Source organism: Saccopteryx leptura, chromosome 2 (genome assembly GCF_036850995.1).
Source record: "Saccopteryx leptura isolate mSacLep1 chromosome 2, mSacLep1_pri_phased_curated, whole genome shotgun sequence".
Taxonomy (NCBI): Eukaryota; Metazoa; Chordata; class Mammalia; order Chiroptera; family Emballonuridae; genus Saccopteryx; species Saccopteryx leptura.
The window spans coordinates 196,879,216-196,906,754 of NC_089504.1; the positions used below are offsets into that span (position 1 = coordinate 196,879,216).

The following is a 27,539-nucleotide window of genomic DNA, read 5'->3' on the forward strand; positions in this document are numbered from 1 at the left end:
AACATCTTAGCTCTCTAACCCTAACTCTTTTTCAAAGTTTCCCGCAGAGAACATTTTCTGTAGAACCAAATAAATTTTACTTACTGAAAAAGAACATGGAACAATTGATTATAGGTAATTTCATTTTTTAAACTCCAGCTTGGTGGAAGGGAAACTTAGCTGCACAATGAATCATCTGAGGAGTATCAAAAAGTAAAAATTGATACTTGAGTGTGGCTCCCAGAATTTCTGACTTTGTTAGTCCAAACACCTGTCCTAGTTTCAGCCTCCTCGTTTGTAGGATGGGCTTAAATGTATCATCTCATATGCCTCGTGTGAGGGTTCAAAGAGGTAATGTGTGTAATTAGAGTCTTTAACATTTCAGAATTCACCAGTTTCCCTTAGTAGAAAGAGAAGGAGGTTGGTGTGGGGAAGATGAGGAGGAGGAGGGATCCTTCCACAGCCAATTAGTGGTTCATTAGGGTTAACAAACTATTCTTTGTCAAAGCAAACACTTTTTAAAGGATTAAACCTCATTCTCGCTTTAGTGCCAATGACTTTAATCAGATAATCTCCTATCACCTAGTTGAGGATTCCTTGTGGAAGGGCTGGGGAACTGCGGGGAGTCGCAAGGCCGGGCTGGGACTCGCCGATGGCAAGGGCGGGAAGTCTGCGGTCTGGGAGACCCAGGGTCGGTAATTGGATTTGAGATTAGGAGGTTAATGGCAGCGTGAAAAATAAGAAAAACAAACTTTCTCCTCCAGTTGCTAGGGCAACGATTTTTTTAAGGCGTTCATGTGATTAAGTTGCTTGTCTGTCTAATGGCCCTTCACCACTTTCCCGTGTCATTCTTTCTGCGGTGATGTCTTACCATGTGCCAGGTAATCTTACCTTTCGCCAGCCGCTGGGGATTGTGTGTGGAGCCCTGCCTGGCCACGCCCCATCCCCATTGCCGTCTGCTTGGCACAGGAGAGCGCTGAGTTTGCTGCATTTTACTGAATTGTTTCATTTGCTACACTCTCAAATGTGCGAGGTTCTCTTTCTCCACATTGGTCTCCACCAACTAGACCAGGCTGTGAGCACCTTGAAGAAGTCTGAATCAGAAGTCTGGACCGCCCGTGCCATGCAGAGCTCCTGGCCCATAGTCAGTGCTCAATAATTGTGTGTTAAGTGAATTACGGAGCAATAGCCAAACCAGCACACTGACACCTATGTTTAGACGTTAAAATAAATTCTGACCTTATTGCTCAGTTGCCACACTGTCGGGCACAGCAAAGAGGGGAAAAGAGAAAATGGTGTGTGTGTGTGTATGAAGACACTGCCCCCATTTATGAATGTGACACATTTTTTCTTATGAAAAAGTTTCTTTACAGCATTTCTTAAGACATGGTCTGAGAGGTAAGAAGAAATAAGAGAAGCCAACAAAACCTGAGAGAGAGAGAGAGAGAGAGAGAGAGAGAGAGAGCCCGCACAGTGGAATGAACAGGGAGAGGGATGTAGGACATTACAGAAGCTAAAAGAAAGAAACTTCAAGAATGAAATGAGTACATATTTAGGGGGAAAAATCAATCCTGCTATTGGTATTTTCAAAAATTTGTTTGCATTTAGGAACAAGTAACGCAAAGGCCATATTTTTCACTTGCTTTTATTGTACAAGGAGCAGAGTTAACACGTAGAAATGTTCGTATCATAGTACATAAAATAGTGACACTATCACATGTATATTCTAAGACCTATTAGAAACTAATCTTAAAAGATTACAAGGGCATTCTGGGCTGAGCCACAACACTCAATTTTATGAGATGGTATCAAGTGTTTCACACTACTACATGTAATTATATATTATAAGCATGCATACTAAGCAATATGTCCACTTTGACCTTTTGACTACCTATTTCATGTTTACTTTTGTAACTATTTTATTTATTAAAGAGCATTATTATATATTTTCTTTTCCTTAATGACAGCCCATTTAGAAGACATGTGTATATCTCAGGTGGAATGTTTAAAAATATATTACACACTAGACACATTTATCCAGGATCAGAAACATAGGCTGTGACACACTGCACTGTGGGGCAAGAGGCTCGACCCCATATTAGTTGTGATGTTTTGGTCAAGGGTCAAGTCCCCAATCCATTATCTCATGTAATAAATTAAGATTATGATAGATGACATGGGGATGTCATTTGTTTTATAAAGTTATATGATCAGAGTAAATAGGGAAAAATTACAGAACACAAAATTCCATATATACTACAATATCCATGGTATAAAAATATGTTGAGAAATGCCTAGAAGAACTATGCTATCACCAGGAATTATCTCTGGGAATTGGAATCACTGCTGTTTCTTATAAATATATTCTATCTTCAGTAGTTTTGAAATTTTTATACTATGTTGACTTTCAGGAAAAAATAAATTTCATACAGACACACACCACATAGTTCACATCTTTCAAGGCAAGGTGGTGACCACCTTCTGGATTCTCTGCAGCTGTGAGACATAAAATTCTAATGTTTAGTGTATCTCATAGCTAAGGGTCTTCAACCAAATCACTTTCTTCTGCCCATCTTCAGACCCTCGCTGTTCCAGCCCTCTGACTAGGGCTCACTCTTTTGGAGTACTTTCTGCATTCTGTTCTGAGCTCAGGCCATTGGCCTCCACATAGCAGTCAAGACTAATCTAGTTATATTTGTGACAAGCAAATCTGGATCCCAGACTGCTGCCCACTTCCTCCCCTCCTCTAAAACAAGCGAACACTTCAATGGTCCCCACTGACCAAAAGTATCATGATTGTTGCATTAAGTTTTGAATGTGATTGCTTTGATTAAGATCCATTGTCTCTCTCTCTTGACTGTGAGCTCTTGAAGTATCATACTGGTTTTTAAGCCCCATTGGATTTCTGGTTCTAGCTTAGCTCAGGATTCGAGGCTTTAGACCCAAGATTGCTCCACCTTTGAATGGTTCTTCCGCAGATATTCCCCACATTCTTGAGGGCTCTGCCTGTCTCTGACCACCTCAATTCCTCATCATCCTGTTTAACTACATCCCCTCTACCACCTCTCTTTCACTTCAGAGCCCTTGCCTCCGCCTGAAATTGCCTTCTATATTTATCTTTTTCTCTAGATTTATTATTTTTTTAAGTCAAGGTCTTTAGATTTTTTTTTTTTTTTAAATGTTTACTGAATTTTAAAGAGAGTAGAAGGGAGAGAGAGAGAAAGAGGAACACCAGTCTGTTCCTGTATCAAACCAGCAACCTCTGAGCTTCCGGACGATGCCCTAAGCAACTGAGCTATCCAGCCAGGGATCTAGATTTATTCTTTGTTTAGTGCCTATAGCCGCCCCCTAGCAGATTATAAATTCTTTGAGAAAAATGATTGGGCTGTGTTAATTTCTGTAACCACAGCACTAAGAACAGGACTTTCGTGGTGGATGTTCAATAAATATTTGTGAAGTGAATAGAGGCATTGTGTGAAAAGTGTTTTCTGTATGGAAAGAAGGAAGGTTAGAAAAATGGAAAGAGCCTAACCAAACCATGGTGCAGTAGATAGAGCTTTGACATGTGACGCTGAGGACTCAGGTTTGAAACCCCAAGGTCTCTGGCTTATGCGTGGGCTCACTGGCTTGAGCCCAAAGGTTGCTGGCTTGAGCAAGGGGTCACTGGCTTCTCTGGAGCACCCTCCCCTATCAAGGCACATGAAAAAGCAATCAATGAACAACTAAGGTGCTGCAACTATGAGTTGACACTTCTCATTTCTCTTCCTTCCTGTCTGTTGCTGTCTGTCCCTTTCTCTGTCTCACTGAACAACAACAACAACAACAACAAAAGAAAGAAAGAAAATGGTAAGAAAACAAGAAGAAAGGAAAGAAGGAAGAAATAGAGGAAGACAAAACTGTACTAGAAATCTAATGTGGCTTCCTTTCATATAAAATTTGAGGAATCATTATGCCTATATTATAGTTTCTGTTGCCCCAGAATCTTTAAGAAAAACAATGAAAATCAATGGCCAAAGAGAGTCAGGAGACATCCATGCCAGTTCTGCGCTGTCACAGTGTATAACACATTGTATAACACCAAATGCTCTCCAATCTATCAAGGGAACCGGCCTAGATGGTCTCCAATGTTCATTTCCTACTAATATCTGGTGGTTCTAAATTTTTAATTCTGAAATATATTTGCTTTCTATTTCTCTATTCAGATGCCAGAAGCATTATATTGAAGATTTAGATTCAACTGTTATGTAAAATCATTTAATTGGTTTTGCATAATCAAATCAATATTTTAGCTCAGTTTTAATCTCTATAAACATTTTAAGAAAAATACACTCTTTTTCTTTTATCTAAAAATGTAGTTTTATTTCATCTGAAGTTGTTTTCTATAAATTTCCTCTCTCCCTATAAATGAACTTCTGTATATTTATGGATATACTCCCTCATGAACCTGTGGACTATAATTATACTTCATAAAAGTAAAAGAAAGCATAATTCTCTCCTGGCACTGAAAGAATATCAATGGGTATTCTAAAGGAGAACTATTTGCTTTTTACTACTATAATGATTTTGAAATAATTTTCACAATTGAAAATGTGGCTAGAATTCTTCTGGTAGTTGAAAGCTGGCAATATCATTTAATATTTTTAGCATATGATCTGGTGTTTGCTACAGTGCTTCAGAATTTAAATGTCATTATTCCTGTTGTAATATTATAAATGGTCAATTAAGCTAAACCAGTGACAGTGACGTTTTAGATCACAGTTTACTTTAACTCATTTCTGAGTCCTCTGTTGACCATTGTTTTATGAGTTTTCTTAACCATCCCTTTTTACTCTCTTAGATGAAAAACAACATTTTCCCCTCTTCTTTGTAATTTACTGTGACGTTTATTTTGTTTCTAACATTCAAGTGTCTTTCTTGCATTTCTTTGTATTCTGTTCGGTGGAGCAGAAAATTTGTCTCAGTTTCAATTTCTCTTTTGTTCCCAGAAGTTCCCCCCTCCTCCAGAGCTTAAGTGGAAAAATAATTTCCCCTCTTGCACCACGCAGATTCAAAGTCCTGTTTTTCACCATTTTGTTCCAAATAGCAAATTTTCTAACTCACAAAAATAAAAGCAAAGCACCAAAGCATTAACTTGGAACTTTACAAAGGTCTAAGAAAAACTGAAAATAATTTCCTACAGGTGGGATTAGCCCTTGGCTGCTCACTGGACATTCTCAGAAGAGGCACATGGAAACTGGTGAGGGCACCAACCTGCCGACTGAGGCAGAGTTGATCCCGCTCTGGGAAGTCAGGGTCCGATGTCGTGGAGAATGGGAGGCAAACTGAAGAAATTAAAAGGCAAGCAGTGGAGCATCTGAGATCTTGCTTGCTGGTTTATGTTGTCAGTTTGGCTCAAATAAACTTCTCCAAAAAAAAAAAATTTTTTTTTTTTTTTGTATTTTTCTGAAGTTGGAAACAGGGATGCAGTCAGAGAGACTCCCGCATGCGCCTGACTGGGATCCACCCGGCATGCCCACCAGGGGGCAATGCTCTGCCCATCTGGGGTGTTGCTCTGTTGCAACCAGGCCATTCTAGCGCCTGAGGCAGAGGCCATGGAGTCATCCTCAGCGCCGGGGCCAACTTTGCTCCAATGGAGCCTCGGCTGTGGGAGGGGAAGAGAGAGACAGACAGGAAGGAGAGGGGGAGGGGTGGAGAAGCAGATGGGCACTTCTCCTGTGTGCCCTGGCCGGGAATTGAACCGGGGACTCCCACATGCCAGGCCAACACTCTACCACTGAGCCAACCGGCCAGGGCCTCCAAAAAAATTTTTTTAAAAAAAAAATAAAAGACAAGTAGCAAACAATTCAGTAGGCTAACCCAGGATTGGGAAGTCTCCCAAGTCTCCTCCTTTCCTTATTGCCTGCATGAGTCACTTTTCCAGTCTGTCCACACCCATCCAGCTTTCTTCCATGGGCCGCCTCCCTACACTCCAGTCACCTTCAAGCTGTCGCCGCAGGATCTTTCTGAAATACATGTTCCAACTCCACCTTAACTCCTTGTTGTGTCACCTCTTCTAGTTCATCACAGTTTTCAGAGTAAAGCCAAGACTCCTTGCATAAACACAGATCTATGTTTAGTTTAGCTCTTGCCACTCCCCCTCTCCAACCCTCCTCTCACTTCTAAGATGGACTGGCAGGGTTGTTGTATTTGCCATGATCTTTTCTCCACTTGACCGAGACTCAACTCCTTTTTCATTTTGCTAGTTTCTGCACAACTTTCAAGGTACCTGTAAAGCCAGGAGCCACGGCCAGGGCCACTATCACAGCAGCCGCCTGGCCCATGCAGATTCGCATTGGATTCGGACAGTCGGTAAAGAAACAACGGAGCCACAAACTGGTGGGCCATCGTCTTTAATTCTAGCTTGCACCCGACGGGCAAGTAAAAATACACACTGGGCTCCAAAACCCAGTCACATTCAGTGCTCACAAAGCCACTGACTTATCCGAGTTTCCTAGAATCAAAGGTTTCTAGCTCACCAGCCTTATTCTCCTCAGTTCCCCATCTCCTTCCTTCTCCAGCGTCAAACTGCACAAACTGGCATCTCACTCAGCACTCCGCCATCTTGGCTGCTTCTCCTGGCCTCCTCCACATGGCCTCCTTCTGCTGTCTGCTCTGCTCTCTCCTCTAATGATAACCTCAGGAACCAAGAGCCCAAACTCCCGTTCCGCCCCCACTTTATACTGTAGCTTCACAACCTCTAATCCAATATACAAAGTAGGGAAGTCTCTAATACAAAGTCACTTCTCTGAGGCATGATTGGATTGTACCACCCCACATCAAAATGGGGTGGGAAAGGCTTAATCCCAAAACCAAGCCCCAGGCTACAACGATTCTCAACACACATTAATATCATCTGGGCAACGGCCTCTTTAACAAAGTGAGCATAATACATTTTATCTGCCCAACAGTACCCATTAAAATAATTCCGCAGGGAAGCCTCCCCTGACTGTTTTCAGGACCCCAATGGGCTTGCCTTTGCCATTTTAGCATTCATCTCTCAGAAAGAATTTATTTGTCTCTTTCCTAGTAAAGGTATTATGCCTGAGGAGAAAGTCCCTGTCTTATCCACGCTTGGATCTCCGGCATAGCAAGCACTCTAGTTGTTGAAATAAATGCTGAATTAGAAGGACATCCTCATAGCTATTAATTGGCAGGTAGGGAATACCCATCCATGTTCTCTGAGAAAGTGTCAGTGTCCTTTTAATTTGCTCCAAGTATGTGGGCACTTGAATAGTTTTTTCATAATTAACACTGAGAAATGGCATCACTTAATTTATTAATTTATTTGTTCTGGAAGGGAGCATTGCACAATATCAACTCAGGGTTTTGTGGATCTAGCCAAGGGTCAAGAACTCAAATTCTTTTTTACTAACGCCTCTGGAAGTATTTCTGTATTTGAGCACATTTCATGATGTTTTTCCTTCTTCTTAAGCTGTCCCCACCTTCTTTAACACAAGTTTAAAAAGTTTTGGGAAGAACATGGAACCATATATAGTGTCTTGTTCCAAATTGTGTCCAAACATGGAACAAATGTTTTTAATTAGAATCATTAAGCAAATTACCAACATTCCTCAAATCCAAAAAAAATTCTACCTCCAAATCTCCAAAACTTTATCGCATCACATTAGTCCAGGATTCTTTCCATTCGATGTGAAGCCAAGTTACATTTTATAACATCCAGTGAATTATGACTCGGAGCTGTGGTTTCTTAGGCTCCAACAATAATATGACTTATCTGCCCTGGAATATTCCAGTATTTCAGAAAATGATATTTCATTTTTAAGGGGGGAGGCTGTACTTTCTATAAATCAAATAATGCAGAGTGGGTAAGAAAGGGGATTTTACATTTCAACTATTATTTACAAACTAGATGGGAAGCTGGTCTTCATTTGTGCTTGTGTGACAATCTTTTGGACTGAGGAATTTCAAAACTGTGGACACCTTGTTACTTGAAAAAGATACACATTGGCGGTTGGTCTTGCGGATGTTTTTTCCCCCGCCTGTGAGCCATCCGGGTTCAAAACCGCATGGTGCATTTTAAAGGCGGCAGCCCCATCAGATCCTAGTATTTTATCCTCATCAGATTCTCACCTTCAATCTAACCTTGCCGGCTTCCTTACAAAAGCCCCATCCAGCGGGCCTTATGTAGAACACGAACCCATTCGTCTGCCCCGCTAGTCGGAAAGAGCAGCAAGTCGGAGGAGGGCGTCCCGTTGCACCCTAGCTGGGAGGTTATAATGTGGAACGTGTAAGATGGAAGATACCACCGGTAGGCTGCGGGGATGCACCTCGCCAGCGCCAGCTCGGGTTTCCTTTTGCTGTCCGCGCCCACCCGCGACTGGCAGCCACCGCCCCCTGCGGACTGTGCTGGGCTGAGGGGCGACCGAGCAGCCGGCAGAGACTGGGCGGTGGAAAGTTTCGGGGCGTCTTGAACGCGCCGCGTGCGTTCCGGAGCTCGCCGGGTCCGCTCCGGGCTTCCTGGTGGGGCTGGGCCGGCGGGGGAGGGGCCGCGCAGCAGCAGCGGAAACCAGACCTCGGCGATAAGAGGCTGCACCGAGACATGCAACAGTCTTTTCACTGCAGCTGAATGAGTTGTAGCGCTCACAATGCTCCCGTGACCGGGCACTGACAAGTTCAATTTTCAGTTGCGGGCCTCCCTCGGAATCAGGACTCCCACAATGCCTTGGGCACTCGGTCGGCAGTAGGGCTGCCTCTGCAAAAAAACATGTGAGAGGTAAGTTTCCGCGTCCAGTCTGCCGGCTGGGCGGCTCGGCATTGTCTGGGCGCTCGCGGGGCCGGACAGGGTGGAGGAGGAAGTGAGACGAGGCTCCGGGCTGCGGCTCGCTGCGGCGCGCCTGGCTCATCGCGGCGCCGGGTCCCCGATCGCATCTTCTGGGGCTGGAGGGGAAGAGGGAGCTGGCCCCTGCAGCTCGGCTCCGGCAGCCCATCCCTGGGCTCTGCGGACACTGTCAGAACGCAGCCAGCTTCCAACTTGGCAGCTTAGAAAGAGAGAGAAAGAAAGGGAGGGGGGATAAACAGGTGCGTGCAAGTGTACTTACAACTTAATGACCTTCGTCGCGAAGGGGGGCAGTGCGAGCCCATCGGATGAGAGCCAATGTATCTCCCAAGAGATCCCACATCCCTATCCCCGGGGCTGCCATCCAGCCCGGTTTGCATCTGGGCCAAATATGCGCACGCAAAGGTTAATTCTCTGCCTGCTACCCATAAATTACGCATGACATGTTTAGCAGGGTTTCCTTATATGGAGAGTGCTGTATTTCAGTCCAGTTTGCCTTTTTGCCAAGTTTACAGGGCGGAAGACGCCCTGCATGAGAGGGCTCCTTCCCCGCCCCCCCACCCCATCGTTTTGTAGTGCGTCACTCAAAGCTGTAAGAAAAGTAAGTATAGACGCTCTCTGGGTGGAACCGCAGTTGGTTGATTGAAATGTCTCCGTGAAAGGTTGAAAGGAATGAAAAGTAGTTAATACTTGGGTTCTGGTTTTTAGACAAAAGCAGGACAAATATGTAGCGCTATCTCCCCCCCCCCTTTTTTTTTTAAACGGAGCCGGAATCTGTTATTGGTAGTAATGTGTCATGTGAGAATGCTTTGATTCCAGAGCCTGTAACACGAGCAGGTATATGGTGGAGCTTATGCTTGCCCTCTCACACAGTACTTGACAACTACAGGGGTGTTGCCAGAAGAGTAATTGTGTTCTTAAGTCTCTCTCCGGCCGGGCCGGGAGATTATGCAGCTGCTTGTTTCTGTGGTGTGTTTCCGTGGAGTGTGCTTCCCTGGGATTAAGGTTGAGTAGAAACCACCCAAAAGGTTACTGCCACTGACTTGACTCTGTATTTGCACCAGAACAGGCACAGGAGATAGCAAATGGAAGGTAAACTCTACCATACTCTCAGGGATTTCTTAAACATATTAATCCACTCAGAGAGAAGTCAGAATTAATGCCTTTGGATTTGCAGGCCCTCTGCAACGTGCTTTGAAATACTATACCAGTGGACACGGTGTTCCTCCTTCCTGGGTTTGAACACAGTGTCTGTTTATACACGGGGGTGTTGAGTGCATAGCTATTCTAAAACCAGCATAAGGGATCCACACTCCATGTTATCTGGGTCTGGGTTCCTAAGGGCGTTGGTGTGTATCTCCTTGTCTTGCTGAGATAAAATGTTGTCACCGAGACAAGTTGAAGTGAAAGTTGAAAGGACGTAAAATTCATCCTAAGAAAATTTAGTTCAAAACTTGGAATGCCTTAGGTGTAGAGTTATTGCCAGTGATACTGAATAAAGTTATTTTGTAACCCAAGAAAGCACATTGTCCCTTGTATCTTTGCTTTATTCAAGTTGTTTACTAGTACAGCTCAAAACTGTTTTTTAGGGAAACTAGAGTGTTCTGATTTTCATCCATGTTGTGTATTTTGCATGGGAATGAAATTTTTCTTTGATTGTGTTGTTAGACCTTCTCACAAGATGTAGATATAGTTTTTAGTTTTATTTGTTTAATGGAGGGGTTCCTTACTGAGGACTACAAAAGTTCCCTTTTGTGCTTTAGGGAACAGGTTAGGTCAGCACCAGAAAACCTGTTCATCCATCCATCCATCTATAATTACAGTGCATCTAAGACATAATAATCAGGTCTTATTATTACTGAGAGACTCAGAAAACCTTACATATCTTTAGTTTAATCTTTTTTCTCATGTAAGTAAGGACAAATTCGTGTGCAGATACACATCTAGTGTGATACTCTATGCAGCCATGCCAACAGGGAATCTAAACTGTTTTATGGTTTGAGATATTATTGCGTGTGTTTACATTTCCACATTTGAGGCAAACTTAGACTCCAAGTTGAATTCATTAAATTTTGATTCCAACATTCTGTTGTTCCTCTGGGCACAGAATTCCTATGAAATGAAACACTGGGTTCTGTTCCAGAAAAAAAAATCACCCAGAGTACCCCAACGTTTCTCCTGGGAGGAGGAAGGGACAAAGAGTAAAACTGTATATCTCGTTGGGGAAAGGTATGTTACTTCATTTTACAAAATTTCCTATTTTCATTGTAAGCAAAAAAAAAAAAAAAAAAAGTCCTTGCGTTATCATTGTCACCATACATTAGGCCTGTATTAAATACACCATCTATTTATGGAACCAGAGAAGAATAGCCCTGCTGCACCTTCTGGCTTTCTGCTTTGTTAGAAGATGCTCAGATTAGAGTACATCTTAGACCTTGCTTGGAAGAAGCTGAAAGAATAGATGATGGCGTTTCTTAAACTCTTAAGAAAAAGGTATCAGGGTGGGCAGTAGATATGTGGGGAAGTGGAAGAAGAAAGTGAAATACATTTACTTATATGTTTGGCTCAATATAAAATCCTAACAGCAATACCGATCATAGAGGATGTTACAATAGGAAGGTTTTAAAGTGTGTGGCCTGTCAGGCCAAAAAACATATACTATTGGAAATCTAGAATGTGCTGTCCAGTATTGTAGCCACTGGCCACATATGATGAGCATTTGAAATGTGGCTGGTCTGGATTGAGATTGACTCTAAGTGTAAAATACGTACTGGATTTTGAAAACTTTGTGCAAAGGGAAGAATGTAAAACATCTGATGAAAATTTGTACGTTGATGGTAAATATGTTGCAGGGATAATATTTTGGATGTATTTGTTTCAATAGAATATATTATTAGATAATTTAGCCCTTTTTAAAAACTTTTTAAATGTGGCTATGAGAAAAATTAAAATAACAAAAGTGCTGGCATTGCATTTCTGTTGGACAGTGTTAGTCTAAAATAAAGCCCAAAAGCAGTGTTCTGGGAGAGAGCCTGAAGGGTCTGCTGGTCAAAACACAGTAACACAGACCTTTATTTTTTCAAGCAAAAAGAGTTTACTATGTAGAAATTCCTCATTTTTCTTATCCATTGTAACCAAAATTTGAGAAAGCACACCACACTACCTAACATCTATTTTTATTTCCTCAAAACTGCTATTTAGTTTAGAGATTTAATGGTGAGGTAGTAATAACACAGAAAAGGCTGATAATTAGGGGATGAGTGTTAACACTTCTCAAAGGCCGGAATAGAGTATGATTGCTACTTAGGAACATTTTAGAGACACTATAGTTATCATTGTCCTGAAGTTACCAAACATGAACGAGTCACTAAAATTTATTTAAGAATAGAGCTTGCAGTAAATAGCAATTATCTTCAAATGCTTAGTATATATTTTGCTTTGCTATGACTTTCTTTCCTTAGAAAATAAAAACACCAAATAAATAAAGACAAGTGCCTGACCAAATGTTAATCAAAGATTAATGAATTCATGATGATGAAAAATTTTCATATATAGAGACAAGGACATTATTTTGAATGTTAGGAAAGGTAAAAATACAATTCTGCAGTAATGTTATGGGCTTTGGAGAATTCCTATACACGGAGATGTTATCTTTGTAATTTGAACACATTCTTGAAAAAGCATCTGACTGGTAAACAAAGCACAATGGCATAGGTCCTGGAAACATTCCTTTTAGATATTTTCATAACCGATGCACATTTTGCATGAGCAATGAAAGTTAGGCAGAAAAATATGCAGTTCTTTTCTATCTATATAAAGTATGCTTGCTTTATTTCCTTGAAGGATGCCAAACATATAAGACAGGAGGGATGTAGTGGGTTCTTTTTAGAGGGAGAGAGTGTGTGGTGAATGTTATAGGGGACCTCAGAAGAGTAGCTTTTGGCTGGTTGTTTTCTTGAGTCTATCTCCCACTGTAAGGGCATAGTTGCCTTCCGTTAGTGTCAGCTCAGGTTTGGCCAGGAGGGAACCCTGATCCCCATGAACTTTGTATCTCATTTCTGATGAGTCATGGAGCATACTCACTAATGGTTGAAGAATTATTGATTGTGAAGCAGAGGATTCAAGAAAAGCTATTGACATAGACTTTACATGTCTCTAGACATATTTTATATGATTGGATTTAAGGTAGGGAAGTTGATTTGTATGCAGTATTTTTCATATTATAAAAAAATACATTTCTGTTTGACTGGTGGTGGCACAGTGGATAGACTGTCGACCTGGGACACTGAGGTCCCAGGTTCGAAACCCTGAGGTTACTGGCATGTGCCCAAAGTTTGCTTGCTTGAAGCCCAAGGTCACTGGCTTATGCCCAAGGTTGCTGGCTTGAGCATAGGGTCACTGGCTCAGCTTGAGCCTCCCCTGGCCCCCAAGCACATATGAGAAGCAATCAGTGAACAATTAAAGTGAAGCAACTATGAGTTGATGGTTCTCATCTCTCCCCCCCAAGAAACAAACAAACAAACAAACAGAAAACCCCATACATTTCTGTAAGTAGTACATCTATGTCCTTGGAAAAACACTCAGCAAATACATGGTTATAGTTTTCTATATATTATTGTTAGTTTTTTTGGTGATGCCAGTACATCTCTTTGAGATAATTGTTCATGTTTAAAAAAGTTATATTTGACACTGGATTTTCTCTGTATGTAATAATGATTAATTCACATTTGTTTCTGTTTTATCTGACTACAAGAGAGTGTTACCTTAACAGTGACATTTCAGCACTCTATGTGGATAGATAACTCTCATCCTAGTAGAAATATAGTCTGGGGCAGGATGGTGGGAGTCAAGTTAAGTGACATTACGAATAGGAGGGCATAGGGCCTGCTTGAAGGAAAAGTTGGGCAAAGCTGTGAGCCATTGACAGTACTTGTTAGACTCAGTGTTCTCCGACCACAGACCCCCAACCCCGATTGATATTTCTGTTTACTAAATTTTAGTTTCAAAATGCCTGGGAAAAGATATACCAGTTCCTATACTTGTCTCCATTTGTTTTGCAAATCCAGTCTTTGTTGCAGTACAGGTAGGAAGAAAACAGACTGCATGGGAATAACATGTTTTGAAAAGTGCAACACTTTATAAATGTAGGAGGTGAAATTAATGTTATTCTCATTTAAAATTATTGTTATCTTTATATACTTATTGCATTTTTGTCTATATCTTAAAAGGAGTAATAGACTTTGGTGGTGGGAGAGACACAGCCAGCCTCACACTGTGTGGATTGTGTTTTACCATGCCGGGTCTGGCTAGATGAGTGGCCTGCGAGAAACTATTTATTTACTCTTTCTGTTCCTCAATATCTACATCTCTGAAATTACCGTATAAATGTGTAAATAATAATTAATAGGAGCTACCACTTGCTATACATTTCTTTTCTTAATTGATTTTCTTGATTGATTTTTTTGGGGGAGGGGGAGAGAGAGAGAGAGTGGGAGGGAGGGAGGGAGGGAGAAGCATTTATGTGATGTTCCACTTAGTTGTGCGTTTATTGGTTGCTTCCTGTATGTGCCCGACCAGGGATGGCTTGGAACCTGCAACCTTAGCATTTCAGGACAAAGCTCTAACCCAGTGTGGTTACCACTTTTGTGGACCAGCATGAAATTTCTGGAGGACCTGCACCTGACTGAGCTAACTGGCAGGGCTATTCATTTCTTTACAAAATATCTCATTTAATCTCTTTCAGCTGGAACATAGGCCTTATGACCTTTACCTTAAAGATTAAGTAGCATGACTAGAAAACACTTTTTGTCATTTGTAGCACTTTGACTCTTTGTTTTCTTTCAGTATTTTTAACCATTTTTAAATTATTTTTATTCATTTTAGAGGAGAGAGAGAGAGAGAGAGAGAGAGAGAGAGAGAGAGAGAGAGAGAAGGGGAGAGGAGCAGGAAGCTTCAACTCCCATATGTGCCTTGACCGGGCAAGCCCAGGGTTTTGAACTGGCAACCTCAGTGTTCCAGGTCAACGCTTTATCCACTGCACCACCACAGGTCAGGCTTTAACCATTTTTTTTTATCTTGCCCCCAATACTATATAAAGACTAGTGAGGATGATAAAAGCTATAACAGTGATTACTAACATTTTGGACTACTTTCTATGTGCCAGATTAAGGTTTATGAATTAATTCATGTGTTCCTTAGAAGAACCTTTATGACATGGGTACTACTAATATCTTGGTTTCACAGATGGAGAGACAGGCATAGGCAAGTTAATTGCCCAAGGTTACTTAACTAGAAGTAGCACAACACAGCATTGAACTAAGGCAGCCCAGGGCTAGAACCCATGATTGTTTGTAAAAGAATACAAACATTAAAAATAAAATACTTGTATTGGGTGCTGTTAGGAGATTGAAACTATCGGTATTCCGGAATATTCGAATCCTGTTTTCTGCCATTGGAGGAGATTTACAAGACTGGTTAGAAGTAAGAGGATTGAGAGAAAAGGCATGAGGGGTTGAGGTGGGCAGTCAATAGGCAGGGGGAAATGAGGAAAGGGAGATTGTTAACTTCATTTCAGAGGGCACTGAAGAGCAGGTAGTAAGCTTGGTCCACAGAGGAGAACATAAGACACTTGGTTAGGCAAGCAACCTTACAGGAGTTGTGTTTTAGTGACATTTAATGGAGGAAGAATAGGACACATAGAGAATGAAGTAGAAAGCATAGAGAGGGACTAAATGAGAGTTGTGACAGAGTTTGTGAAAAAGCTGGGGGAAAAGGAACAGGTTTCAGGTCCATTGAATGTAGCAATTGATTAGATGTAGACATTAAAAGCAATGGGAAGTATTACAAACCATTTAAAAAATATGGTAAGGCCTGACCAGGCAGTGGCGCAGTGGCTAGAGCGTCGGACTGGGATGCAGAGTACTGAGGTTCGAGACCCCGAGGTCGCCAGCTTGAGCGCGGGCTCATCTGGTTTGAGCAAAGCTCACCAGCTTGGACCCAAGGTCACTGGCTTGAGCGAGGGGTTACTCAGTCTGCTGAAGGCCCGCAGTCAAGGCACATACGAGAAAGCAATCAATGAACAACTAAGGTGTCATAATGCGCAACAAAAACCTAATGATTGGCCCGCTGCTGGGGAGGCTGCTGCCTCCCTGGGCCTGCCCGGGCCGCCTCCTTCACGATGCCGCTGCTGGTCGAGGGGCGGTGAGTGCGGCTTCTGCAGTCCGCCGGAGATCTCGTCTGAGCCCACCCGCTTCTGGAAGAAAGAGCCAGACTTCTCAGAGGTCAGTCTGTTCAACAAGTGGGACCCCAGGGCCTTCTGTATGTTCAGCAAAGAGAGCTTGCAGTGACCTCCCCAAAGGATGGCTCCATCTCCATTCTGGGTTCTGATGATGCCACCACTCATCACATTGTGGTTCTGAGGCACACAGGTAATGGGGCTACCTGCTTGACACATTGTGATGGAACCAACACCAAAGCTGAGGTCCCCTTGATCATGAACTCCATAAAATCCTTTTCTGACTCTGCTCAATGTGGAAGGCTGGAACTGCACCTCGTGGGTGGCTTCAGTGACGATAGGCAGTTGTCACAAAAACTTACTCATCAACTTCTTAGTGAATTTGACAGACAAGAAGATGACATTCACTTAGTGACATTATGTGTGACAGAATTAAATGACCGGGAAGAAAACGAAAACCACTTTCCAATCATTTATGGCATTGCTGTCAACGTTAAAACTGCAGAGATTTACAGAGCCTCCTTCCAAGATCATGGTCCAGAGGAGGATCTTCGTGCTGCACGAGCTTTAACAGGAGGACCAATGATTAGTATTTATGATGCAAAGACAGAACAACTTCGAATAGGACCGTATTTCTGAATGCCATTTCCCCATGTGGATTTCTGGTTGCAGCAAGATGATAAGCAAATACTAGAGAATCTGTCCACTTCACCTCTAGCTGAGCCCTCTCACTTTGTTGAACATATTAGATCTACCTTGATGTTTTTAGAAAAATACCCATCTCCAACAAACACGCTATTTCCTGGAAATAAAGCTCTACTCTACAAAAAGAATGAAGATGGCTTATGGGAAAAGATCTCCTCTCTAGAAAGCTAAATATAGAAATTACCGAAGAAAGCAACTTTTTGATGTGACAGACCATTGGTGGAGGTTGGACAAGAATGTGAATTTGGAATCTACATCCCTTGAGTCTTAGTGTCTTTCAAATGACTTTCAAAATAAAATCTTATTTTGGCAAATAAAAAAACAACAACAAAAAAACCCTAATGATTGATGCTTCTCATCTCTCCGTTCCTGTCTGTCTGTCCCTATCTATCCCTCTTTCTGACTCTGTCTCTGTTAAAAAAAAATATGGTAAGGTTTTTTTAAAACTTTTCATCAAAAAATCCCTTTTTTAAAACTTTTGTTATCCCTGCTAATCACACTGCTACTTGTGAAATTTTTTAGGCTTAAGAATTATATTTTAAAATATCACCAAGAGAAAAGCACTTAAAATTGTGTTTTATCAGGTACTATAACTTAAATAGAAGATACCTGTTAAATTCTTAAAACATTTCATTTTGTGTCAAGCTCTTTTAAAGCACAGGATCCAACAAACTATAGATCTCCAAATTCTTTATCCCAAATACATAGTTCTAATGTAATCACAGTTTCATTTTTATGGGTCTTGTTATTTGCTAGGACATGGCTCATTGTTGGCCAGGCGACTCTGTTTCTTACTGAAGTTCATGGAGCACATTAGTGTCAGCTATCCTCAGTGATGAACCAGGTGGCAGACAGATACATGATAAAACAAGTTTGCAATGTGCTCAATGTGACTGACATTTATACTTCTCAGACCTTGCTATTTTAGGGAAGGTATCAGTATAACTGTGATACTCTTTTTCCTGGAAATAAAAATCCTTAATAATCAGACACTCTTATAAACAGAATGATTTACATATGGGAATGAATAAGCAGTTGCATTAAATTAAGTTACCAGGAGTTGTGAAGACAGTCGTATTTCAAATGGAATAGAAGGCTTTATAAGAGTATTCATAGGCCTTTTTACTTAAGGTCCTTACTTGGTTTTACAAGTAAACGGCTTAACATAGTTTAAGAAGAAAGTATCTACAATGATAGATTGTTTAAATGATCTGTATTCACAAAAAATAATTTAAAATTTACACTGTTTATATATTTCATATATAGTATGTTTACATAGAGCCAAAGAAAATAATATTAGCAGTGCTTCATTTCACCCTTTATTTATATGCCTTTGCTATTATGTGAAAGCCACACTTAGTACATGTCTTTTTTGCCTTGTACTATATATAAAGATATGGTAAAAAATCTCTTTTGTTATATTGTCAAGATAATATTTAGAAAGTGAGGTTTTTTTTTTGTTTTTGTTTTTTTTTTGAGAGAGGGTGAGAGAGAGAGACATTCCAGGAAGGGAGAGAGATGAGAAGCATCAACTCGTAGTTGTGTCACCTTAGTTGTTCACTGATTGCTTCTCATATGTGCCATGACTGGGGCGGGGGGATACTGCCGTGCAAGTGACCCCTTGCTCAAGGCAGCAACCTTGGACTCAAGTCAGTGACCTTGGACTCATGTCGATGATCTCATGTTCATATTGACGACCTGGCGCTCAAGCTGGTGAGCCTGCACCTAAGCTGGTGACTTTGGGATTTCAAACCTTGGACCTCAGCATCCTAGGTTGACACTCTATCCACTGTGCTCCCTCTGGTCAGGCTAGAAAATGTTCATTTTTAAGTAATTAAGATTAACTAGAAATTCTTCTTTGCCTTGTCTGTTCATTGGGCACATTGTAACTAGACAAATTTACTTTAAAATATTTTCAATCATTATTTAAATTTCATTGCTCAAACTTCAGGGAAGCAGCATTGTTAATTTAGTGGCATTCACATAGGTATTTGATGTTAAATACACCATCCAGAGGACTCCGAAGAGTTTTGATGGGCATAGCAAAAGTGAACAACAGGGAATACAAGTGAGTCTTTGACCCATGTGTAGAGTCTCTGAGATATTAAAATACCTTTCCAAAAATATTTTGAAATGTCCAGGATAATTGAGACAATTTGTAAAATATAAACAAATAAAATTCTGCTTTCTAAGGGACCTTGTTTATTGAAAATTGCATGTAGGAAATGACTTTCTCTAAGAAATAGAGTTTTGAGGTTGTGTTTCTAAAGTAAATATTGCTTTGAGAGCAATTAATAGAGGCAGAAATTGTGTCTGTTCCTCAGTAATGGATTACAAAGTTTAAGTCCTGTGATCTTTTTACCGTTTTCCTGTGTTAACAATAAGGTGACATAGACATTTCACTTCATCCTTTGTGTTCTGCTAAATAATTAACAAAAACATATTTTGAGCACCTGTTAAGAGTTAAGGGGTGGTAGTAGATCAGGACAGGAGGATCCAGAACAGAAATACATTGTTTATGTTCGTCTTTGATATTTAATTGGCTTATAACTGGGGAGAAAGATGTGACATTGAAATGTAGTTGGCATGTAGGCGACGCCCAGGATGGGCAGAGCATCGCCCCCTGGTGGGCAGAGCGTCGCCCCATGGTGGGCGTGCCGGGTGGATCCCGGTCGGGCGCATGCGGGAGTCTGTCTGACTGTCTCTCCCCGTTTCCAGCTTCAGAAAAATGAGAAAAAAAAAAAGAAAAAAAAAAAAGAAATGTAGTTGGCATGTAGTTGGGGAGGGAGACATGAAATGTGAACAGTACGATTGGTTATTGCAGCTATACAATAGAGTAGTAATGGAGGAAAGTCAAAGAAGGAAGGAACTGGAAAGAAGGATGTTTTTGTGGAACTGAGTGGTCAGGGCATACTGTGTGGGGGAGGTGACAACTGACATAGACTTGAAGATGAGACACTTCAGAATATGGAGGGAGACAGCGTGAACAGGTGGAAGAAATGAGGCTAGGTGCCCTGCTTACTTGATCATCTATCTTCTCTACATGAGAAATTGCTGGCTTACATTCTTTTGGGAAAAACACAATCTTATAATGATGCTAAACAATTAGCAAACAGATCTGTGTGTCAGGAACCATCATTGTCATTACAGACAAGGAAACCAAGTCTGAGAGAAGTCAGCCTCCTTGCCAACATTCACGCAGTGGGTGAGCAGCCAAACGGAATTGCAGCTAGGTCATTTCTCACTTAAAAACCAGCATTCTTTATTGCCCTTTGTCAGTCTGCTAGGAATGAATATGGTTATAGCTATGATACAGTAATTTAAAAACTACACCCATACAACAACTGACAGAAGCCAAGAAGATACACATTTAATTCAAGAGGCTGACAAATAAAAGTTTGTCTTTTTGCTTTGACATTGGATTAAAATGGCTCATAGTTGAACAAATGCTTATTATGTTTTTGATTTACAAACAAAGCAAAACAAACTAGGCCTCCAGTCTGTTCAGCAGAAAGGATAAGGGCTTACAGTCAGTAGTGTAACATTGCATTTGGTCATTTGGGATCCTTTTCAGACAAAGGTTTGCAAAATTCCAGAAGGTAATGTACTTGCACACCAATAATATAATGTTACAACATTTTCACCAAGAAACCATAGGGGTAAGTCCGAAGCGCATGCTAAATTCATTTGTCATCCTCACGTGGGTCATTTTATGCTTTTATGTTGCATCATTTTCACAAACCGGTCTGTGCTCTCTGCCACGAGGTGGCATAGTTTATGACTTAAAGAGATAATCTATTTGTTGAAGACTTGTTTTGCTGGAGACATGTCATTTTGCTAACAAATTACTCTCTCTGTAGAATTATTTGGAACACGTACCAAGTTAAGTTATGTATTGTTTAGGACACTAGGAGAAGCTTTTGGCCTCAAAGGAAAGCATTCTGATTTAGCAAATATTTATTGAATGCCAGCCTCCATGTGCTGCCGATCATGCTCTGTCCTTCAGAGGATAAGAAGTGAGTTGGATGTGCCCTGTGCTCTGAGTAGTTTACAGTGTAGTGATCGGAATATTCGCAAGTAATGAACAGGCAAAACAAAGTGGGCACAGATGAACCAAGAATGGGCTGCTTGCGGACAAAGTGTGGAGTTTCCCTAAAGCCATCCATTAGACACACGAACTCTATATACTTTGTATATTAGGGAAAAAGACAACATCAACTGCTAATTCATTAACATTCGGTATTGAAGGCATTCCACTTTCTGTTTATTTGATAATAAGCATGATCCAAACATAGCGTCATCATAGACTAGACAGAAGAGATGAACTTATTTCTTTGGAGAAGGATGGGACAAATATTTCATCTGAAGCTCCTTCATGCTGACTCCTCATTAGGTGATTAAAACACTCAGTTCGGACAGTCAAAGTTCAGAGCTTGCAACTTTTCTGTTAACAGAAAAGAAAAATCCATAAGGGAGAGGTGAGCTGTATTTAACTTTAATGACAAAGGGCTTTAGATATATGCACACGATGCTCTTTTTCCTCCAGCCTGTCTTTGTGTGCAGGAAATAAAGCTGTATTTTGCAGGCTAGCTTCCAAACTTCCAAATGGTGAAAGTGCAACTCTGCCTGTTCTGTAAGACCCCATTCAGCTGTGAAGTGTTTGCTCCGTGTTTCTAGGATTTAGTCTCATTCTGGGTTAGAAACTCAAAATTTTATATTTTATTGCTTACCATTATCATTTTTACTCATTTAAAGCCCACGACATAAAAAGCTGCAGTCATACTTAGAACTTTTCAAGAGAAGTTAAGGCTATAGTTCTGCTTTTCTGAAGTTTCTGGCCTAAAGAAAAGGGTTCATTCATGGTTAAAGAATGGAAACAATGAGCCACTAAAGACCAGATTATTAGCCATCATAATTATAAAAATAGCTACGTACTTGATAGGAATTTACTCTTTTGTATACGTGACTGGGTATTGTTCCTACACAACACTGGGGAGATTCCTGCATTGCCGTCTCTAGTTCACAAGTGAGAAAATGGAGGCTGGGCAAGGTTAAATTCAGGTAATTTGCTTGAGGATTATGTAGCAAGGTACTGTGAGGGCAGTTTTGCTGTCTGTTTGCCTATTTCCATCAGGATGGTATGAATTAAGGTATATGAATACTCATGGCAATACAGAATTGAGGCTAATCTAGGTTAGTTCCAGAAAGACTAAACCAAGGAGGTAAGATGTGAAAGACAGGTTTTTGAAGCATTTGTGGCCATAACAAAGCAGAGAGGGTGGAGCAGGCCTTGAAGTTTCACTGGCTTGCAGAGGAGGCCCTATCACAGGGCCTAATCTGACTGTGGTTTGCGCACCTAGAACCCTCTTCCCCAGCACTCACCAGGATCAGCAAAATCTACTTTTAGACGCAAAATCATTACCAGCTGTGAAGTTTCTGATGTCACCTGTGAATGACATATAGCACTCTGCTAGTTGCTCAACTGGATGGCGCCAAGTTCTACATTGTAAGAAATATCTTGAGTCCAAGAAGAGTGCTGCAGATGCTCTTATAATTTATTCAGCTGCATTATTGAAGGCATTAGGGTAATTCAGTTTATTTCTATCATCTTTGAAGAATAGAAATCCATTGCCAACATTAAAATAATCAAACATGTCATTGAGACTTGACATTCGCTTGGAGAGTCTGATTACCTTTTCTCACTTTCCCCCAAACTCTAGCAGAGTAATTAGAGCATGTCTGTGTGTATCTTATGTGAATATATATGTCCCATATCCATTGTACATGTATGGTTTATGAAGGATTATGAAGTAGTGCCTAAGGCAGTGATGGGCAATCTTTTGAGCGTGGTGTGTCAAAATTCACCAAAAAATCGAGCATAACTCGGGTGGTGTGTCACTTCAGGAAAAATACCATAATTTTGTGATATTTATAGTTTAAATAACAAAAATGTATAATTTAAAGTTAAATGTGTAATACATAACTATATTTAATAAACCAAAAACTAATTATTTAATTTATCTGCTTAGTGACTTCTTTGTTCATCTGTCAGTCGGTTTCTTTTGTTGGTCTTGATATTATTTAACTTGTGTGGGGTGCTGTGAACTAAGATAAGTGAGGGGGAATTCTTTAACTAACCTACCTATTAGTGACTTTTTTGTTGCTGAATTTCATTGGCTAAATCTTCAATTGAAGGTTGGTATTTTGTACATTTCAAGCCCAAGCAAGCACTACTAATTTCATCTGTCAATCTGTTTCTTTTGTTGGTTTTGATATTATTTAATGCTGAGAATAAGGTCTCACAAAAGTACATAGAGGGAAAAATTGTGAGTGAAGCCATTGCTATATTTTTCAGGGTGCTAAAAGTGTCTGGTAATCGGTTCCAGGCACTCCAAATTTCCTGTTTGTAGTGGCATTCCTCTTCATTCTCCAAGCGGCACCTTTCCAGATTCTCAAGCTTTGACCTTAAGTCGACAAACACCTGAGCCCAGATGCTGTCTTGAAATTCTGCAAGTTGCATCTTATGTAAATTAAGATGGCTGCCACTATTTCTAATGGCGGGAAAATGTACCCATAGCACAGGCCCTTGCCTCTCCCAGCCTCCCCCTCACTTATCTCAGTAATGATGGTCAATTAGAAATCCATGACACTCCAGAACAGTAGATTGGATGATGGTTGCTGTGGTTATGTGGTTGCTGGTAATGATGATCACAGGGCCCCCAGAAATGTATCCCTGGCGGTATTCTGCTGCTCCCTGCTCTGCAGGCTGGAAGTGAGGTCAAAGATCTCCTAACAGCCTAACCAAAAGTCCCAGAACTAGACGCTCTGTGCCGGAGTTCTGTTGTTTTGACCTACAGACCTCCAGCACAGAGTGTCTATATTACAGCAAATGTTTTATCCTCGGCTACTGCACCTGGCTATGCAGGAGCCGAGGATGAAATGGCCTTCTTGGCATGCGGACCCATACTTCTCTGGTATGCGGCCATGTGTCATCAAAAATGGCTATGAGTGTCAGTGCTGACATGCGTGTCATAGGTTCGCCATCACGACGGGCCTAAGGTATAGCTAAAAATAGAGCAGATTAAATGTATGAAGCTAAGGGGTCCATTCACTAATGTGAGTTTGTAAATTTGCCTTGAAATGTTATACTTAATATCATTTTGTGCTTCTCTGAACTGGTGACAAGTAGGACTTGGGAAAACATATTTGCCATAGATACTAAGTAAAAACAAAACAAGATATTCCAACATACAAGAATAAATTTAACACAGTATTACTTTCTAATAGTTATTAAGGTTTGAGATCAAACAGTTGATATATAGTATTATTAGGAACCTTACTTATTTTTTTTGTGACAGAGGGACAGATAGGGACAGATAGACAGGAAGGAAGAGATGAGAAGCATCTTCATTGCTCCACCTTAGTTATTCATTGATTGCTTTCTCATATGTGCCTTGACCGGGGGCTACAGCCAACTGAGTGACCCCTTGCTCAAGCCAGCAACCTTGGGTTCAAGCTGGTGAGCTGTTCTCAAACCAGATGAGTCCACGCTCAAGCCATCAATCTCGGGGGTTTCGAACCTGGGTCCTCTGTGTCCCAGTCTGATGCTCTATCCACTGTGACACCGCCTGGTCAGGCTTAGTCTGTCTTAATGAATTGATTTCATTGCTGTTTTCTTCCATTGATATTAAACTTGAACCTAGTCACACAGCAAGTTTTGTTTGTTAATGACGTGACATTAATGGATTTAAAATATAGTTTCTTATCACGTACTAAGAATTCTCCTGCATGTTTTTTAAAGGGTATTCCATGCTGATGTACTAATTTTCAGGTAAGAAAATGAAGCACCTATATTTTAGTTTAGTAATTCTATGATAAATGAAGTATAATTAAGCATGCAGATTCTGCAGCATTTATTTAAATAATTATTTGGGTTCTTTATATGTTATAAGCACTATGCTAGGCATTGAATATATAATAGTTAACATAAACAGATGTAATTAAAAAAGTGCAATTATAAAATGTAGACATCTCTCAAATTTCAAATTGGCCATCGCAGAAAGAATGACATCATTATAGTTCTTGCTGCTACAAAATTTAAATAACCTTTTCAGTAATTAAAAATATTATTGATCAATGTCAGTAAATACTTATTCTAAAGTCTGTATCATCGCATCTCAGCCTTTTAGCTGAGATCTATCATATACTGTGTACCAACAGAGTATGTTTATGTAAAGAAAAGTGCCATTTATGCTTAGAATTACTGCTTTACAATTAAGCAAGAGAAATAGTGTCTCAATGTAATGCAGAGAGAGAAAACTCAGTTTTGAATGGCAGTGTAATATCCTGAGTTTGAAAGGTCAAACTAGCACAGGAGGCTACAGTTTGCCTCTCAGTATCAAGCAGAAGGCTGTGACAGCCAGGGCTGATTCAGCTGAAAATATCTGCAGCCTTGGAAGCCTTGTATGTTTCAGAAGGTCATTTTGGCATTCTAGTAAGAACACTGATTCACACAGAAAGTCAAACTGGACAGCCAGGTGAGAAGATAGGTTGCTGAACCCAACAGTTGTAGATTTGAGAGCAATTGTTAACTGTTGTATGTGGGTATCCTGATTCTATGTGCTCATCATTCATGGGAATTTATAGAGGAATGAGTTCTACTTGAGGGGGGAATTCTAACTTTTCTCTTCTGAAACTTGGTGTTACATCTATACCCTTACCCGGTACCAGGACAGATGTGCTTTAATTTTATTTAGGCACGTATGAATTACGCTACATCCAAAAAAGATATGACTTAGCTTACAACAGTAAAGTGTACATAAAACAGGACTATAAAAAAGAGACATAACAAATCAATTAGAAGGAAAAGAGATGAAACAAGTACTTGAGATGAAATTAAGCACGAAATTTATCTCTCAGCTTTCTGGCAACTAAAGCAAAAGCTTTAGGAAGTAGAAAAATCCCAAGTTTGTTTAACGAGAGCTCCTCATATCCTATATACAGTCTTATCCTTAGCCCTTAGGGTATTTAGTTAAATTTTCTGACTCTGCACTTGGGTAAAATCTTGGAACGGTGGAATTCCAATTAATTAAGACGTGAAGGCAGAATTCTTACTGATTTTGGTCCAGCCCCAAATCCCAGCATTATCTCTTACCATCCCATTGCTCTTGGTTACTCTGCCCAGACCAATTTCCCTGTGTTCCCATTCAATGCTTTTCCATATTCTGCCTCTGCTTTCTGTTTTACAGTCTGGGTTGTCATTCCTTTTTGTCTGTAAGCAAATGAGACTCATCCTTCCATGCCTACCTTTGACGCCTTTTCTGTTCATGAAACTATCCCTGACATCTCTCTCTAACTCACCAAGCTTTACTGTTATCTTTGCTTTGTTTTTCTCCTTTTTTCTGATGTACACTTATTTGTGGATTGGTTTTACATCCCCGATTAAGCAGTAAATTCTTCAAGGCTGAGTCCATGTTTTCTCCTGAGTGTAGGCTACTAAAAGATGGCCATCCATAAACTATTAATATAATCAATAATATTTTATTTAGGTATTGTTTATCTTTTTTTTTTTTTTTGTATTTTTCTGAAGCTGGAAACGGGGAGAGAAAGTCAGACAGACTCCCGCATGCGCCCGACCGGGATCCACCCGGCACGCCCACCAGGGGCGACGCTCTGCCCACCAGGGGGCGATGCTCTGCCCCTCCGAGGCATCGCTCTGCGGCGACCAGAGCCACTCTAGCACCTGGGGCAGAGGCCAAGGAGCCATCCCCAGCGCCCGGGCCATCTTTGCTCCAATGGAGCCTTGGCTGCGGTAGGGGAAGAGAGAGACAGAGAGGAAAGAGGGGGAGAGGGTGGAGAAGCAAATGGGCGCTTCTCCTATGTGCCCTGGCTGGGAATCGAACCCGGGTCCCCCACACGCCAGGCCGACGCTCTACCGCTGAGCCAACCGGCCAGGGCCGGAATTGTTTATCTTTAATGAATATGTTTATAGTAAGGTTATTGTCTGTTGGATGTATTTGGCTTTTTTTTATTTTTTTTTATTTTTTTATTTATTTTTATTTTTTATTTATTCATTTTAGAGAGGAGAGAGAGACAGGGGGGAGGAGCTGGAAGCATCAACTCCCATATGTGCCTTGACCAGGCAAGCCCAGGGTTTCAAACCTGCGACCTCAGCATTTCCAGGTCGATGTTTTATCCACTGCGCCACCACAGGTCAGGCCTGGATGTATTTGGCTTTAAGGGAAACATTTCTTTTTCTAGAATAGTAGGGAAAAAATAAAGATAACAAAACAACAAGAACAGCAATTAGAAGAACAACATCTGCATTCTTTTTTTTTTTTTTTAAAGGAGATGAGGTCGCCGGTTCAAAACCCTGGGCTTGCCTGGTCAAGGCACATATGGGAGTTGATGCTTCCTGCTCCTCTTCTCTCTCTCTCTCTCTCTCTCTCTCTCTCACTCTCTCCTGTCTCACTAAAAATGAATACATAAAATCTAAAAAAAAATAAAACAAAGAAAACCGTATTAAAAAACAAGGAGATCTTTTGGGGCAGTGGAACTCGTTTTGACTTTGGGCTTTCATATTAGAAAGGAACTTAATATCTACCATTTCTCTGTGTCATAAGGTAACTAGTATAAAAGAAAACAGGTTTTGTACATATAAAAGAAAAATATCATTTATGCCATTTCAAACCCTCAGTGTCTTCTCCCTAATATACTTTTTAATGGTTTAATAGCTGTAAAAAAAAATCTGACTCTACATGGCTTAGACGTGTTTCAGACAGCTAT

At 40.8% G+C, this 27,539-nt stretch overlaps 2 protein-coding genes and 1 long non-coding RNA gene across 15 annotated transcripts in view; 2 read left to right on the plus strand and 1 right to left on the minus strand.

Annotated features, from left to right (window-relative positions):
* MBNL1 (muscleblind like splicing regulator 1) overlaps window positions 1–27,539 on the plus strand; it is a 218,835-nt gene that overhangs the window by 19,446 nt on the left and 171,850 nt on the right. For 5 of the 13 annotated variants that reach the window (XM_066369891.1, XM_066369896.1, XM_066369900.1 and 2 more), the window contains exon 1: window positions 8,618–8,752. The exons of 2 other annotated variants lie outside the window; for them this stretch is intronic. The gene's annotated coding sequence lies outside the window, so the exon portion shown is untranslated. Of the gene's footprint in view, window positions 1–8,611; window positions 8,757–9,037; window positions 9,058–9,349; window positions 9,417–27,539 lie in introns of those variants that run through there. 6 more of the 13 variants (XM_066369904.1, XM_066369901.1, XM_066369903.1 and 3 more) reach the window with 5 other exon arrangements.
* Window positions 1,666–9,232, minus strand: LOC136395333 (uncharacterized). The gene is made up of 3 exons (XR_010749314.1): window positions 9,078–9,232; window positions 6,930–8,731; window positions 1,666–6,244 (listed from the first exon to the last, which is right to left on the minus strand). It is a non-coding gene; the product is annotated as an uncharacterized lncRNA (long non-coding RNA).
* Window positions 15,983–17,054, plus strand: LOC136393278 (protein N-terminal asparagine amidohydrolase-like). The gene is given in 1 exon segment (XM_066365886.1): window positions 15,983–17,054. A coding segment is annotated over 1 exon segment (618 nt). The 5' UTR covers window positions 15,983–16,307; the 3' UTR covers window positions 16,926–17,054.